The 17,549-nt window shown below is 45.4% G+C and overlaps 1 protein-coding gene across 11 annotated transcripts in view; it reads right to left on the reverse strand.

Moving 5' to 3' along the window:
- Positions 1-17,309, reverse strand: part of atm (ATM serine/threonine kinase) — a 57,493-nt gene extending 40,184 nt beyond the window's left edge. For 10 of the 11 annotated variants that reach the window (XR_011669762.1, XR_011669763.1, XR_011669761.1 and 7 more), the window contains exons 1-25: positions 17,203-17,309; positions 16,731-16,858; positions 16,521-16,642; positions 15,518-15,663; positions 9,883-10,047; positions 9,312-9,477; positions 8,719-8,957; positions 8,332-8,501; positions 7,983-8,158; positions 7,475-7,846; positions 7,132-7,329; positions 4,189-4,290; positions 3,856-4,081; positions 3,543-3,674; positions 3,328-3,453; positions 3,131-3,220; positions 2,794-2,989; positions 2,356-2,549; positions 2,126-2,208; positions 1,876-2,031; positions 1,702-1,777; positions 1,450-1,580; positions 1,203-1,320; positions 944-1,114; positions 12-175 (exon numbers count right to left, since the gene is read on the reverse strand). Coding sequence is in view for 7 of the 11 variants with exons in the window: in XM_071358448.1 (XP_071214549.1) it covers positions 12-175; positions 944-1,114; positions 1,203-1,320; positions 1,450-1,580; positions 1,702-1,777; positions 1,876-2,031; positions 2,126-2,208; positions 2,356-2,549; positions 2,794-2,989; positions 3,131-3,220; positions 3,328-3,453; positions 3,543-3,674; positions 3,856-4,081; positions 4,189-4,290; positions 7,132-7,329; positions 7,475-7,846; positions 7,983-8,158; positions 8,332-8,501; positions 8,719-8,957; positions 9,312-9,477; positions 9,883-10,047; positions 15,518-15,663; positions 16,521-16,642; positions 16,731-16,802 (3,791 nt within the window). In the remaining 4 variants the exon portion in view is untranslated. Of the gene's footprint in view, positions 1-11; positions 176-943; positions 1,115-1,202; positions 1,321-1,449; positions 1,581-1,701; positions 1,778-1,875; positions 2,032-2,125; positions 2,209-2,355; positions 2,550-2,793; positions 2,990-3,130; positions 3,221-3,327; positions 3,454-3,542; positions 3,675-3,855; positions 4,082-4,188; positions 4,291-7,131; positions 7,330-7,474; positions 7,847-7,982; positions 8,159-8,331; positions 8,502-8,718; positions 8,958-9,311; positions 9,478-9,882; positions 10,048-10,477; positions 10,691-15,517; positions 15,664-16,520; positions 16,643-16,730; positions 16,859-17,202 lie in introns of those variants that run through there. The other variant, XM_071358450.1, reaches the window with a different exon arrangement.
- Between the last annotated feature and the right edge of the window lie 240 nt (positions 17,310-17,549).

The following is a 17,549-nucleotide window of genomic DNA, read 5'->3' on the forward strand; positions in this document are numbered from 1 at the left end:
GTGGCACCTACCTGTAGAAGTCCTTGAGAGTGGCGTGGTTGAGCAGCGTGTATGGGAAGGACTCCAGAGTGTAGCCATGCTGGCCCAGCCACTCTGCCACCAGGTAATCCAGGTGAGAGCTGACAAATGCCTCCACACTCCTGTAGCCCAGAGCTCTGGACACACTGCCCAGGACCTACAGGGGGTGAGAGACAAACCAGGTTAACATTCAGTCTGTCAATATCATAGCATATTGATACAGTAGTCAGAGAGATACTGTATGTAGTGACGGTGGAAAGCAGTTGTGTAAAGTACTTAAGTAAAAATATTTGAAAGTACTACTTTAGTCGTTTTTTGGGGTATCTGTACTTGACTATTTATATTTTTGACAACTTTTACTTTATTACATTCCTAAAGAAAATGATGTACTTTTTACTCCATACATTTTCACTGACACCCAAAAGTACTCGTTACATTTTGAATGCTTAGCAGGACAGGAAAATTGTCTAATTCACACACTTATCAAGAGAACATCCCTGGTCATCCCTACTGCCTATAATCTGGCGGACTCACCAAACACATGCTTAGTTTGTAAATGATGTCAGTGTTGGAGCATGCCCCTGGCTATCCGTAAATAAATAAAAAACATGAAAATGATGCTGTCTGAATTGCTTAATATAAGGAATTTGAAATGTTTTCGACTTTTACTTTTGATACTTAAGTATATTTTAGCAATTACATTTACTCAAGTAATATTTTACTGGGTGACTTTCACTTGAATCCTTTTCTATTAAGGCATCTTTACTTTTACTCAAGTATGACAATTGGGTACTTTTTCCACCACTGGTGGAAAGGGCGAGTTACCTACATACACTATAAAGTGCTTTCAGTTTAAGAAACATGAATACAAAACATAATAATTGATGAGACCGTAAATATGTGTAGCCAAATGAATTTCCCTTACCTTTTTGATGAGCGGCTCCTCTATGTTGTTCTCCTTGTAGGACTGGAAGAGGGCGAAGAGGGACTGTTTCTCACAGACGGGGCTGCAGCACAGCACCACCGACACACTCTTCAGCAGCGTGGCCTTGCGGTTAAAGGTCTCGTCACTCAGGTCTTCAGGAGAGCTGTTCTTCTGTGACACACCAGGGAGAGCAGAGGGATAGTGAGACGGACTGGCCATAAAAACGTCTGTCAGAGTAATATGTGAAAGACAGGCTTACCTGGACCCTCATCCCTTCTTGGGCTTTCAGGTAGATGTTCTCAAAGGCTGTCTGCTGGCATTTCAGAGGAAGCATCTTTCTCTTCTCCAAGCTGTCTGGTGTCATCTCCAAGAACAGCCTATGGATGGAAGAGAGCATGCATGGTAGATATGTCAAACATGTAAATATTTACTTTTTAACTTGAGAGACATTAGCCTCTGTGATGGAATTAAGGCTGGTGAGAGAGTGTTCTGTCGGTAAAACCAACCTTTCCACTGTCATGGCTGCAAGCATTCGTACGTGATGGTGAGAGTCGGACAGGTGGGACGGGAGGATGACGGACACTGGAAGCTCCTCCTCCCTCAGGGTAAGGACCGCCCACTTACAGCAAGGGTCAGCCTGACATAGGGGGAGAGACAGGGAAGTAAATGTTTGGTGTTATTACCCTCTATCTACCTAAAGACAGGGTGGTTATCATGGGCAGTTACTATGCTGTGATTTCAAAACATTGTGAGCTCACCTCCAGTAGAGCCAGTAGACAGTGAATTAATGCCACCTTTACAATTGCTGTGCATTTCCCCGTTCTGCCCAAAATGCTAGAAGAGACCATTAAAAAGTTGTAAGTTCAATTCTAGAACAAAGAAAAATAATTATTGTGAAGTCAAAATACAAAAATCGAGACTTTGGTGCTGACCAGAATCCAGAGACCACTTGGAGCAGAGCTCCCTGGACGTGTCTCATGTCATTATGCTGGTCCTGAGTACGGCCCAGACTACGGATAGACGGTAGCAGACCCAGCAGCACTGCAGCACAGATCTCCTGGTCCTGGCGGTACAATGAGCAAAGATCCCTGCAAGCACAAAAAAAACTCCTAATGTCTCCAGCACCTACTGTATAGCATAGTATACTTGACATATGAATCTAGAAACAGAGGCCTTCCTTACGCCAGAGGTCTGAGGAGTGAGTCAAACTCTTCAGCTGCCAGCGATGTGTCCTCAGCAGGTAGTTTCTTCAGAAGGACCAGGTACTGAGGGGGGACAGGAAAATAATGAACTATTAGTATTCCATGTTAAGAGATAAAAGATCATCATCCGTCATCATTTCCAACATGATTGGTAGGGAACAACGATTAGCTGTGCAACATTGACCACACTACACAGTCCTGGTCACTCACCATGTTGAGGTGTAGTGGCTTGGTGCAGTCTATCTGCTCCAGCAGCAGTAGTAACTTGCGGCGGACCTCCACTGGTTTGAAAGAGAGCCCGTGGATAAACTCAGCCGATACACACAGGGACAGGAACTCCAGACTGGCCAAGATGGCTAAATCCTGCTGGGCCAAATGCTCCTCAGCCAGTAGGCTTTTAGCATCTAGGAGAAGATAGAGTATTTAAATGACCATCTGGTCATTGGTTGATTCATAGAAATGCTTGGAGGACAATGCCTGGTCTGATTATCATCCCCCAAGCCCCTACCTCTGGAAATATCTCATTGATCTGAGAGAATCAGATGGGGTGTACACAATATGTCAATAGCTCCACCTCAACCTATATTATCCTGGCATAGCGGCTGACGCTGAGGGGTTAATTTTACATGTGGGATATCATCCACTTGCCAGGACCACACTGGGTGTCATTGGGGTCCACATTCTGTCTGTGAGTCCCCTTAGATGTGCTGGTCTGTGGTTCGTCTCCATCATCAAACAGGTCAATGTCCTCCTGCTGGTCAGCCTGTGTCCTCGTCATGTCCCAGTCCTCATCTGTGGTCTCCTCCTCAATCCCCACACTGCCTCTCTTACAGGAGCTGTTCAGCTGTGAGTTAGAGACACAGACACAGGGTGAGCTTACAGAATTCAGATCATTATAGAGTGGTTATACAGGTCCAAATTATGGTTATTAAAAATGGTCAAAACGATGGTTGATGGGACAGAAAGCAAACTCTCCATGACTCACCAACAGTTTGCATATTTCTGCCAGTTCAGTCAAAAGTCTCGCAGGGAAAATCTTCATGAACAAGTTGCAAGAGACAGAGCTCATACTGTCCTGTGGGAGAGAATATGTGGAAGTAAATGAAAGTACAAATATAGAGCCAGATTTTAAACACAGATGTTGATGGTGATGATAACGACGAGGAAGAATGCTCGTTTTACCTTAACCCCTCTGTTGACACACTGTGTGCACAGCCGCATGACAGACCTGAGTGTGGTCATTGTCCCATCCTCTGCCATCTTCACCTTCACATTAGATATGTACTCACTAAAATCCTGAACCAGTGCCTTTGAAAAGCCAACAGAATATACAATGAAATACATATATGTGGCTTTCAGCAGGCATTAAAGAAATGTTATCAACCCGTTCAGACTACCTTGGCCTTTAGGAAGAGTTGGGAATGGCAGGCTTCTTCCTCAGTCAGGAGACCAGTAGAGACATATCCTGCTAAAACGCCAGTAAGAAGACTTGAACAACGAACCAGGCATTCTGGTGGTGTGGTCTGAGACTGAGGAGAAAAGACACACAGTACTTACTTTGAACATACACCAACTCACACAACATTTACATTTACATTTAAGTCATTTAGCAGACGCTCTTATCCAGAGCGACTTACAAGTTGGTGCATTCACCTTATGATGTCCAGTGGAACAACCACAACCATGGTTCTAACATAGGCATTCACTCACATCTGGGGAGTAGCAGTTGAGTAGGTGGTCAGCCACAGACAAGAGGCCCTGCTCCAGCTTGTGTTTTAGGCTGGGGACAACAGTGAGCTGGGTGCCGGCTGAGGACACCATCTCTTTCACCATGGGGTTAGAGGGCATCTCGTCAAAGCTGAACTGCAGGTACATGCTCTCAATCTCACTCAGGGCACCTTTAACTTCCACTTGTGTTTGATCTTGCATCACAGCACTTTAGGCAGAGGGAAAGATTGAAGGCGGCATGAAATCTATGGAGTTATGTTGACACTGATGACAATATGGTTGAATTTATCGGTTTTAGATAAATATTTCCCTCACCTCTCAAGTCCCTTTGCTCCAAGGAGAAACATAATGCCAGCTCGGGTGTCTTTGAGGGTCAAAGGCACAAGGATTCTGGGGATTAGGTTATGAGGAAAATCCCTGTGAAAAGAGGAATAAGACAAACTCTTATTAGGAATGTGTTAAAACAATTACAGACATAAAACATTGTACCAAGACAAAATAATCCCACTAGTAAATAACAGCTGGTGCACGATATCTAAGGAAGTCTCAAAGTTTTGCTCGCCTAAGGTAGAGTATCTCAAGATAAGCTGTAGACCACACTACCTACCGAGAGAGTTTTCATCTGTATTCTTTGTAGCTGTTTACATACCACCACAGTCAGAGGCTGGCGCTAAGACAGCATTGAATGAGCTGTATTCCGCCATAAGCAAACAAGAAAACGCTCACCCAGAGGCGACGCTCCTAGTAGCCGGGGACTTTAATTTAGGGAAACTTAAATCCATTTTACCAAATTTCTATCAGCATGTATATAAATGTGCAACCAGAGGAAAAAGAAGTCTGGACCGCCTATACTCCACACACAGAGACGCATACAAAGCTCTCCCTCGGCCTCTATTTGGCAAATCTGACCATAATTCTATCCTCCTGAATCCTGCTTACAAGCAAAAAATAAAAAAGGAAGCACCAGTGACTAGATCAATAAAAAAGTAGTCAGATGAAGCAGATGCTAAACTACAGGACTGTTTTGCTAGCACAGACTGGAATATGTTCCGGGATTCATCCGATGGCATTGAGGAGTACACCACATCAGTCATTGGCTTCATCAATAGGTGCATCGATGACGTCGTCCCCACAGTGACCGTGCGTACATACCCCAACCAGAAGCAATGGATTACAGGCAGCATCCGCACTGAGCTATAGGCTAGAGCTGCCGCTTTCAAGGAGCGGGACTCTAACCCGAAAGCTTATAAGAAATCCCACTATGCCCTCCGACGAACCATCAAACAGGCAAAGATCCAATACAGAACTAAGATCGAATCGTACTGCACCGGCTCTGACACTCGTCGGATGTGGCAAGGCTTGCAAACCATTACAGACTACAAAGGGAAGCACAGCCGAGAGCTGCCCAGTGACACAAGCCTACTAGACGAGCTAAACTACTTCTATGCTCGCGTTGAGGAAAATAACACTGAAACATGCATGAGAGCACCAGCTGTTCCGGAAGACTGTGTGATCACGCTCTCCGCAGCCGATGTGAGTAAGATCTTTAAACAGGTCAACATTCACAAGGCCGCAGGGCCAGTCGGATTAACAGGACGTGTACGGCGAGCATGCGCTAACCAACTAGTGTCTTCACTGACATTTTCAACCTCTCCCTGTCCGAGTCTGTAATACCAACATGTTTAAAGCAGACCACCATAGTGCCTGTGCCCAAGAACACTAAGGTAACCTGTCTCAATGACTACCGACTCGTAGCACTCACGTCTGTAGCCATGAAGTGCTATGAAAGTCTGGTCATGGCTCACATCAACAGCATCATCCCAGAAACCCTAGACCCACTTCAATTTGCATACCACCCCAACAGATCCACAGATGATGCAATCTCTATTGCACTCCACACTGCCCTTTCACACCTGGACAAAAGGAACACCTATGTGAGAATGCTATTAATTGACTACAGCTCAGCGTTCAACACCATAGTGCCCTCAAAGCTCATCACTAAGCTAAGGACCCTGGGACTAAACACCTCCCTCTGCAACTGGATCCTGGACTTCCTGACGGGCCACCCCCAGGTGGTAAGTGTAGGCAACAACATGTCTGCCACGCTGATCCTCAACACTGGGGCTCCTCAGGGGTGTGTGCTCAGTCCCCTCCTGTACTCCCTGTTCACTCATGACTGCGTGGTCAGGCAGGATTCCAACACCAGAATTAAACTTGCCGATGACACAACAGTGGTAGGCCTGATCACCGACAATGACGAGACAGCCTATAGGGAGGAGGTCAGAGACCTGGCCGTGTGGTGCCAGGACAACAACCTCTCCTTCAACGTGATCAAGGCAAAGGAGATGATTGTGGACTACAGGAAAGAGGACCAAGCACACCCCCATTCTCATTGATGGGGCTGTAGTGTAGCAGGTTGAGAGCTTCAAATTCCTTGGTGTCCACATCACCAACAAACTAACATGGTCCAAGCACACCAAGACAGTCGTGAAGAGAGCACAACAAAACCTATTCCCGTCAGGAGACTGAAAAGATTTGGCATGGTTCCTCAGATCCTCAAAAGGTTCTATAGCTGCAGCATCGAGAGCATCCTGACTGGTTGCATCACTGTCTGGTATGCAACTGCTCAGCCTCCGACCACAACGCACTACAGAGGGTAGTGCAAACGGCCCAGTACCTCACTGGGGCTAAGCTTCCTGCCATCCAGGACCTCTATACCAGGCGGTGTCAGAGGAAGGCCCTAAAAATTGTCAAAGACTCCAGCCACCCTAGTCATAGACTGTTCTCTCTCCTACCGCATGGCAAGCGGTACCGGAGCGCCAAGTCTAGGTCCAAGACGCTTCTAAACAGCTTCTACCCCCATACCATAAGACTCCTGAACATTTAGTCAAATGGCTACCCAGACTATTTGCAGTGCCCCCCCTCATCCCCTCTTTACACCACTGCTACTCTCTGTTGTCATCTATGCATAGTCACTTTAATAACTCTACCTACATGTACATACTACCTCAACTAACCGGTGCCCCCGCACATTGACTCTGTATCGGTACCCCCTGTATATAGTCTCGCTATTGTTATTTTACTGCTGCTCTTTAATTACTTGTTACTTTTATCTCTTATTCTTACCCGTATTTTTTTGAAACTGCATTGTTGGTAAGAGGCTCGTAAGTAAGTATTTCACTGTAAGGTCTACAGCGGTTGTATTAGAGGTTAAGCGTGAATACAAATGTGATACGAGCCCAGTGATAAACTGCCCACCTGCAGACGATGGGGTGTGGTCTTGAGCTCTCCTCTGCCTCTTCACTCTGTTCGTTCATCAGCAGCCAGCTCATGATGTTCTCCTTGAGGCTGGGTGGCCCGACCCCCTCCACAGCCCCTGCATGGTCCCACCCAGTGCCCAGGCTCTTAAGAACAGGACACTTGAGAAGGGCCTGGGCCAAACACAGAGCAGCAGCACTGCAGACATAGAGACAGAGGATGAAATCGTCCTTCAGAGATAAAAAACATAAAGCACTATAGTTTGCAAAGAGTAAATGAGTCAATCAATTGTTGAGGAAGTGACTTTATATGACAAAATCATTCATCAAAGCCAAGGACTCACTCAGAGGGCTTGCAGGCCGAGCCAGAGAAGAGCTTCCAGAGCTCTCTGTCAATGGGAATGAAGGCTCCCTGGAGGATGGTGGACAGCAGGGCCAGACTGAGGGCCTCAGTTTGGGGGGAGCTGACCCCCCGTAGAGCCAGGGCCCAGACACGGCCCCACAGCCTGCCCAGTTCAACCCTGTAGGATTGGGCCCTCTCTGGGTGTGTGGCCTGGCAGCGAGCCACCTCCCTCAGGCAGCGCAGCACGTAGGGCCCCCTGTCACCCCGCCGCTGCTCCCCCAGCAGCTGGCACAGGATGGACAGCAGAGGAACCAGCTCCTGGCCAGGCACCATGGAGGGGTACTTAGAGGTCAACACTGATGTGATCTGTAACCTAGATAGGAACATTGTATTGTTGAGTTGGGGAACACAGAGGATATGGAGATGTGAAGAGTTTGATTGTACTAAATATAAGGATATTTGGCAAGTTAATGAGCACTGAACCTTGGTGTGATATTGTCTTTTCTCACCATGGTATGATGTCAAAGTCACTATGGTGTGGCTGCAGGTGGTCTCGGAGAACCTCCCAGCCCAGCTCGATGCGTCTACGCTTGCTGGGCGTGCCGTGTGGACTGCCTCTCTGGGTGGCTCTGAGGTGGGCCTGAGTCACCTCCAGAACCTGGAGGTTACAATCCTCGCTAAAGAGCTGAGAAACAGTCAAACACCCAAAACATGAAGATGAGACCAACAATACTAAAATCATCTATTTTCATTCTTAAAAACAGGAGAACTATGTCAGATGATATCAGCACAGCTCAGGTTTTAGTCTTGAACTAAATGAAGTCAAGATGGAAAAACGAAGGATCGTAGCTTTATCACCTGATGGCAGATTTCTGCAGTTAGCTCCATAAGGTTCTCCTTCACAGCGATGTGGCGCGACCCTGTGGCATATTTCCCCCGGCTCCCAATCTGGCTGATCTCACTCACCAGGGCATCATACAGGTTATAGAGTAGACTCTGCCATTTGACCCAGTCCTCAGCGTAGGCTCCTGGAATAGTGAGGTGTGGAATGGTCAAGAAAAGTTGTCAGATGGGCTGTATCAATCATGATCTATAATATAATTCTACTTCAAGGGTTTCCGTGATGAACACTTCACACTTGTCTGTTGTTCTACACCATTTTTCATCGCTCAACATCGAAACAGATTCATAAAGACAATGGTGTTTTTTCACATTTTCAGTCTGTCCACAAAATTCCAGCCATACCTGTGTCTTGTGTCTTTGATCCTTTGGGATGATGTACACAGAGCTGCAGGTTGAAGAACTCTACTATCTCCTCTTTGAGAGTGGTGCTGGGCCTCATCTGTGTCCACACATAGAGCACAGAGGGCAGGAGCTCCTCACCCAGCCGACACACCCTGATACGGCAGTTCATGGCAGCAGACCTCAGGAAGACGTTCAGAGCAGAGACCAAGTGCTCCACCACTGCCAAGTGTCTCTCCTGCCTGGAGAGAGAACATATCACATGCAGTGTAATGGATGAAGTCTCTTGATGGTAGGTCTCACTGTAGACCAGAGGATGGAATCAATGGAACAGTATCAAACATATGGAAACCACATGTTTGATGCCGTTCCATTTATTCAATTCCAGCCAATACAATGAGCCCGTCCTCCTATAGCTCCTACCACCAGCCCCCACTGCTGTAGACTCAATTTCTAAGAGTTCAGTTTAGTAGGTTTACACATCAGACAACTTACACCTACAGTCTCTGAGGCGCATAACTACTGGAAAATGACGGTGGCAAGTAGCAACTCCCTTGCATGATACAGGTCACCTCTCGCAGTTATTGTCATCGTACCTGGCATTGAGCAGTGCTCTGGAGAAGAAGCTGAAGAGTGTATGGCTGAAGCCCTCAGTCTGCAGACAGCAGCCCTGGACTGCAGTGTGGATGATCCTGCTCACAAGCACACGATTTATGGCCTTGGAGGAACCAGTGAAAAGGCCACAATACAGATCCAGCAAATCTAGATGATTAGAGAATTCATTGTTTAGAAACTAACAAGAATGAAATTAAAATCTGGACAATACATTGCATTGCAGACCCATTACTAGCTGCAATTACTCCAAAACATCACCAATTACTTCCCCCTAACATTCATAGATTACATTCAACAGGGGTGGCAGGTAGCCTAGTGGTTAGAGTGTTGGGCCAGTAACCGAAAGGTTGGCTTAATCACCTGACGGCAGATTTCTGCTGTTAGCTCAAGGTAAAAATATGTCATTTTGCCCCTGAACAAGGCAGGTAACCCACTGTTCGACGGTAGGCCGTCATTGTAAATAAGAATTTGTTCTTAACTGACTTGCCTAGTTAATTTAAAAAAAATTGAAGTCTCTGCTGTATTGAGAGAGGAACAATAAAAACCACTGACTGTGCCACTGCTGCTGGGTGATCTCACACCAGTACTTGCGGACAGACAGGATGTTCTTGAGCAAGATGCTGCTGTAGTCCTCCCCATAGGCCGAGCAGCTGAATGAGCTCCGCAGAATCTCCATCACATGATTCAGGAGCTCACCACAATTCAGCCGAGGCCCTCCTGTAGGGAGAGAAGTGGAGGGTTAAAGTACCCAGAGGGACTCTACAGGCCCTGGTCAAAAGTAGTGCACTATATAAGGAACAGGGAGCCATTTCAGACACATATTGGTGATTCCCCTTGCCACTTTATTGTTAAGCCAACTGGTTTAAGTTTTGTCTTGCCTTCACCTACTCAACATGGCATCTTATTGGCTGGTTTGCGTGACTTGCTTGAGGGGGGATGTTTAAGTTAGAATTGTCCCAGTGAACAAGCACCAAACCAGCAGTAGGTTGTTGGTTGCAAAGCCCACGTCAAAAGTGATTTATCACTCCCAAGTGATGATTTGAATGTACAATTTATTTGTACATATTATTAGAACATCACATAAGATTAAGCGTTTTTTGTGCATTTTGTTGTAGAGAATTCCAGCTAATGCTAGCTAGCAACTTACTGTGTCTGGTGTGGGGGTTTCGTATATGTTGTACAGTGCTTGAGTGCAGAGTCGGATGGTGAATCGTGCATTGCATAACGTGCAATTTTGTGCTACTTATCAGGTACATTGTTGAAAATATTACATTGTGTATTGTAATCGTTGTATTATTTTGGTAACTACGTTCCCCAGTGAATAAGCACCAAACCTGCGTGCGTGAGTGCAGAGTTGGATGGTGAGCCGTGCATTGTATGACGTGCAATTTTGTGCTATTTCTATCAGAATAAATCTCCATGACTTGTGCTACAAATTGGAGTCCGTGTCGATGATTGTACACAACGCAAGAAGAGTAGCGGTGCCGTGGATCGGATCATCCTTCGCTGGATTTCCATATCAGAAATCCGCGGTGGTTGCCATTGGAGAATCACATAAGACTTTGCTAGTGCAGTTTATGGCGATATCGCGTTTCGGCACAAGAGGGTGCTAGTGCGCCATTTTTTGATGACTTAAGTTGGTGATTTCTCTTATTGAGACTTTCTATATTGATTGGAACTTTCTTTTCAAGGATAAACGATAACTTCTGTGTTACTTGTTTATTTGTAATTCTAGTGTATAACTAGGCTGGGTTTTTACCATTGTAAATGTTACATTTTGAGGTGAGTTTTTATTATTTTATTTTTAAATGTTTTGCATTTTTGTTTTAGTGTGTTGATTTCCCATTATTAAGATGAAAGGTGAGGTGTTGGGAGAGGTAGGGGTTTCCTGACATTTAATCTGTCACCATCTGTTGGTAGGGGTTCAGCCAGAATTCTGGTTGCTTCTACACACATGCCTAAACTGGAGGGTTTTGGGGGGTTTGATGATAGTTTCAACAGGGAAACGCCCAAGGATGTGAATGAAAAAGGTTTGCCAAATACAGGGAGCTATGACATCTCCATGGATTTCAGAGCAGACATTGTTTAGCAGATCGGTCATTCCATTGGGGAAAACATTTCCTCCTGTTTGGAGTCAAAGGCAATTGTTGGACATGTTGGGGACAATGTTATGGGGAATGCATGCAGATCTAGGGTTATGGATGTGTTGGGCCTGAAACCTGGTATTGAAGTCTATCAAGGAGCCGGTGTACTTTAGGGGGGGATGGCTCTGAACAGTGCACAGTGCATGAGTGGGAGGATATGGTCATGGTTTACATGCGTAAGAGGGGCGTATCTGTGGTGGACCAAGCAGATGAGGTTATGCGTAGGCTTATGAGAAGGGCCCGCAATGTTGTTAAAGTGGGCATACGCAGCAATCCCTCTGTTGATTTATATAAAAGGCCCAAGTCCCATCTTTGACATACTGAAACAACATTTTAGTGACACTTCTTTTTCAAGCATGCCCCTCGCTGACTTTTATGCCACATTACCTCTGACTGATGAACAACCATTTGACTATTGGCTCAGACTAAACAGGGCTATGGAGGTTGCTGAAGATTGTCTAAAAAGACAAAAGAAAAGTGTTGAAGACCCATCTCGTGAGCTCACAGTCATGTTCCTCAGACATTGCCCTAACGCTGAACTGTCGCTTATCTTTAAGTGCAAGCCATTACAGTAGTGGACCGCTGAAGATGTTCATGAGAGGTTGGATGAATACAGGAGGGAGCGGAGGTACTCTCACTTATCTAAGGTGAGTCCAGCATTCGCAACAATGAAGCAGGAAGTTGGTGGTGTCAGGCCGCTCACCATGCCTGTTGTGGGGCTCCACATGGAATCACCTAATGCGTTGCCTTCCCCAGACCAGGCTCCCCAGACCAGTGCCCAGGGCTCTGAGCCGATGGAATGTATCCTTGCAATGCTGGAGCAAAAATTTTTGTTGCAGATGCTTTGAGCAGATAGCCCTTCATACGACTCAGTGCAATCCATAGAATGACAAGGATTCGGTACGAGACCTTACTAGCTGAAGCTAACGCTGTGCGCACAGACAGAGTGCAAGGTGTGTTTCGCTGGTCCAACCACCCCTTTGACAAAGCCTCTGACACCAACGAGGTGGTTATTAGCTGCCAGGCTACTGTTGACCCCCCCATCTGGTGCTTTATCAAGACAAGAAGTTGTTGCGGTTCTTCATTCACACAGGTGCTGGGATGGTGATGTGGGCTCACATGCACTGCTGTTGCCACAGCTTCCGCAGGCTGTAATGCCATCAGAGCAGACAAATGTCAATGTCCTGCCACACAATCTACTGATGAGTAAGCAGCGTGATGAGCAGAGTGATCTTCTTTATGGAGAGGGGGAGAAGACCATCCTGGAGAGACCGTGCCCATGAGTGTTGAGGTTTTGTGTCTTCTCAGAAGTTGGGACAAGTTGACCATGAAGATGGGTGTCCTGTATCGTGTTTCGAAGAATGTGGTTACAAAGAGAAATGTATCTGTATGTGGTTCCAGCCTCCATGAAAGCGATGGTGTTGAAGGGTGTCCATGATGAAGCTGGCCACCAGTGACAACAGAGAACAGTCTACCTGACAAGACAAGAGGTTCTTCTGGCATGGCCTGGAGAGGGAGGTAAAGGAATATGTTGTGCTGCAAGAGATGCATCGTGAGCAAAACTCCTGACCCGGAAGCCAGAGCTCCTCTGGAGAGCATAATAACAACTGAGCCTCTCAAACTAGTGTGCATCGACTTTTTGTCTGCTAAAAATTCTTCAAACAAGTCCTTGGATGTGTTGTTACTGGCCACTTTACAAAGTTGGCTCATTCCTTATTGTGTCCGAACCAGTCTGCTAAGTCTGTTGCTCATCAGTTGTGGAACAAGTATTTCTGTGTCTATGGGATGCCTCGCCGTATACACTCGGATCAAGGAGCCAACTTTGAGAGCGCTTTAATAGCAGAACTCTTGAGGGTTGCAGGTGTTCAGAAGTCTCACACCACGCCGTACCATCCGATGGGGAACGGGTCTTGCGAAAGGATGAATAGGATGTTGGGAAACATGATCCGGGCTCTGCCAACGAGAGCAAAGCACAGATGGCCTCAGGCGCTGAAGTCTCTTACGTTTGCGTACAATTGTACAATCCACGAGACCACAGGCTTTGTCCCTTTACTGTTAATGTTTGGGAGGACACCAAGACTGCCTGTTGATAGTCTTTGGCTCTGTCAGAGAACCCAGAAGTTGTCGACTATGACCAGTTTGTTCAGTCCTTGAGGAGATATCTGAAAGAAGCTATGAATACAGTACATGCATCTGCAGCTAAGCAGTTGAGGCATGTTGACCTGTACGACAGAAGAGTCAGAGGAGCACCAGTGTAGATTGGTGACCGAGTGTTGCTGGCTAACAAGGGGGAGCGCGGAAAGCAGAAGCTTGCTGACCTTTGGGAGGATACTGTCTATCTTGTCACTGGATTGAAAGCTGACAGTCACACCTTTTAAGATTCAGAACAGCTCCACTGGACAGGAAAATATGTTACATCGCAACCTGATAATGCCAGTCAACTTTCTTCCTCTTCCCCATGCTGCGGTTGATGATGGAACAGATGTCTAGATTAACAGATTCTGAGGACGGCTTTGTGGTCTCAGCTGCCATGAAACTGCCGTGGGTGATGATGATGAGGATGCTGAGTAGAGAACAAAAGTGTGGGTGTCGGAGTTGCCTTCTGAAGGAACAGGTGACCCAAGCTTGGAGGGTGATGTGCAATCCTTGGATGCTCAGGACATACCACCTTTGGATTCTGTGGAAGATGTACTGCAGCTGGAAGGTCTGCCTTGATCAGAGAGTCTTCAAGAATCTGACCCAGACCGTAACAGTGTAGTGAGTGAGCTAATTGACCAGTCTGCTTACAATATCCGTACTGACCTACCAAACTCGGACCATTCCTTACCTGATCAGTTACGCACTGACTGTGTTGACAGACCCACTATTGCAACACTACACTGTCACTCTTTATGCAGTTGAAGGTACTCTGGGTCGTATTAGGTAGGAAGACTATTTAAACCAGTGTCTAGACTGATTGAGATTATGAATCAGCAGAAAGTTAGCACTTGAAGGTTAATATGTGAATACAGAGGGTCAATGGTATTGACATCTTTTATTTGTTTTGACATTGTGACCATGATTAGAGGTTACAAGATGGTAATGTGATGAATATGATAGTCTCTTATGGTGGTTTCTTTTATTACGTGGATGTTTTAAAGTCGTTGAGTGTAATTAACATGTAACAGGCATTTTTACCTATGAGGGATATTGATCAACCACTTTTCACTCTAATTCTCATGGAGAATAGTCTAATGACTGGAATATTTAGTGACTGATTTAAAGCAGGGTCTGTCTCCAGTCCACCTGGCCGTGCTGCTGCTCCAGTTTCAACTGTTCTGCCTGCGGCTATGGAACCCTGACCTGTTCACCGGACGTGCTACCTGTCCCAGACCTGCTGTTTTCAACTCTCTAGAGACAGCAGGAGCGGTAGAGATACTCTCTATGAAAAGCCAACTGACATTTACTCCTGAGGTTCTGACTTGTTGCGCCCTCGACAACTACTGTGATTATTATTATTTGACCATGCTGGTAATTTATGAACATTTGAACATCTTGGCCATGTTCTGTTATAATCTCCACCCGGCACAGCCAGAAGAGGACCGGCCACCCCTCATAGCCTGGTTCCCCTCTTGGTTTCTTCCTAGGTTTTGGCCTTTCTAGGGAGTCTTTCCTAGCCATCGTGCTTCTACACCTGCATTGCTTGCTGTTTGGGGTTTTAGGCTGGGTTTCTGTACAGCACTTTGAGATATCAGCTGATGTAAGAAGGGCTATATAAATACATTTTATTTTATTTGGTCTGCATCTTCAATATACGCAGCTTTACCTTTTAGTTTTATCTATTAGGTGGTCAAAAAATATTTTTAAAATTATATCAATTTTTTGTAAATATTATTAGATCATCACACAAGATGCAGTGTATCAGAATACATCTCCAAGACCTAGTGCTACAAGTTGGAGTCCGTGTCGATGATTGTACACAACGCAAGAAGAGTACTGTTACATGGACATTAGGCTCTATAGGTCTATGATCTTATCTGGTATGTGATTCTCCAAACCCTTACTCTTGTTGGCACAGCGGATGAAGTATTTGACCAGGCTGCTGATCTCCTGCATCTTCTTCTGACGGTTAGCCTGTGTGGTGGCTGACACGTTGGCTTTCCCTGACTGGAGCAGCTCAGTCTCTTTCTGCAGATACTTCTGCAGAAACCTGAAAGAAAGGCAGTGAGAACGCAAACAGTGCAAACGCAAACAGTGAGAACGCAAAGCGATGGACTTAATCAATAAAATAGTAGCCTGGCTACACCTTACACGGAACCCAAACCGGCTGCGCGCGTGCGCCATCATGCGCTATCGTGCGCCATCGTGCATAAATATATTTTGTCCCCTTACACCAAACACAATCACGACACGCAGGTTAAAATATCAAAACAAACTCTAAACCAATTACATTCATTTGGGGACAGGTCAAAAAGCATTAAACATTTATGGCAATTTAGCTAGTTAGCTTGCACTTGCTAGCTAATTTGTCTTATTTACTAGCTTGCTGTTGCTAGCTAATTTGTCCTGGGATATAAACATTGAGTTGTTATTTTACCTGAAATGCACAAGGTCCTCTACTCTGACAATTAATCCACACATAAAATGGTCAACCGAATCGTTTCTAGTCATCTCTCCTCCTTCCAGGCTTTTTCATCGTTGAACTTATATGGTAATTGGCATCTAAACTTTCATAGTATTACCACGACGACTGGCAAAACAGTTAATCTTTCAATCACCCACGTGGGTATAACCAATGAGGAGATGGCACGTGGGTACCTGCTTCTATAAACCAATGAGGAGATGAGAGAGGCAGGACTTGCAGCGCGATATGCGTCAGAAATAGAACCGGTTTCTATTTTAGCCCATGGCAACGCAGACGCGAGCAGTGTGGGTGCAATAATTGAATAACATGGATTTCTAAATTTATTTTGCAAAGCTCACGTCGCGTGCGCGAGCGGTGTGGTCAGCCTATTAGTCCCCTAATAGTGGGAATTGTGTCATACACAGTGTAGGAAGCAATAGTACCTGAAGACTGCATTCCAGGTGAGCTGCTTGGAACTTTTAGCAGCTCTGGTTCCAGAAATGCGATCCAGCTCCTCCACTGTGTCAGGAGACCGGATGAGCTGTCTGAAGCGATCAGCCTCTTTCTGGATACAAGAACAGAATGTTCTGTGTACAGATGTTGAAATAGGCCTATTGATTCAATGCACTGATTTTATGAGTGACATAAGTTACCTTTCTCTCAGTTGCTTTGTCATTCTCTAAACCTCTGCAGCAGACCAGGAGCTCGTGTAGGACCAAGCTCATGATGCTCTAGGGTCGTGTATCAGGTTCCATCAACAGATTTGGGGGGGCATGCATCTCTAAAAACAAATGATAATGACATGCATGAAGCATGATGTTGATGACAAGTATGACAAATTAAACAGATATGATGCATTGATCAAACAAAAGTGTCAACAATTTCATCACTTTGGAAAGAGTGTAGCAAGCCTAGCTTCATAACAAATCATACTAATTCACAATGAATACTCCTGGTTGATGAAAAATAGCTAGCTAGCTAACTACCAAGCTAAAGCTGCTGCAGTTAGCTTGCAATAATAGCAAGCATGGTATTGAATTCACACATAACACCAAAATAATCAATTTTAAAAGAGTCACATATCAAACCCATCACATTTGATATTGATGCTCGGTTATTTCATACCTTGATGTTTTTTCTCCTCATATAAAGTGAAACTTCCACCAAAGATAGAAGGGATTTTGATATGTTGACGTGCGCACGCAGCAAAACCGCGCCCCCCACGGTTGAAAAAGATACTTCACAACCGGGTCACAGAGAAATCGCACGAGTGTCTAGTTTTTCTGGTGTTGGCAAAAGTGAGTGCATTTACTGTAATAATAATCAGCAAAACAAACTCCAATGACAAACTGACATCAGCTTATATCTGTAACTTCGTGGAAATAACTTGAAATGTGCTAAAAACTGAAAGTGGACACTCACCATTTAAACATCATTTCCCATAATGCACATCTGCTAAATATTATGGAAAT

Source organism: Salvelinus alpinus, chromosome 22 (genome assembly GCF_045679555.1).
Source record: "Salvelinus alpinus chromosome 22, SLU_Salpinus.1, whole genome shotgun sequence".
NCBI lineage: Eukaryota > Metazoa > Chordata > Actinopteri > Salmoniformes > Salmonidae > Salvelinus > Salvelinus alpinus.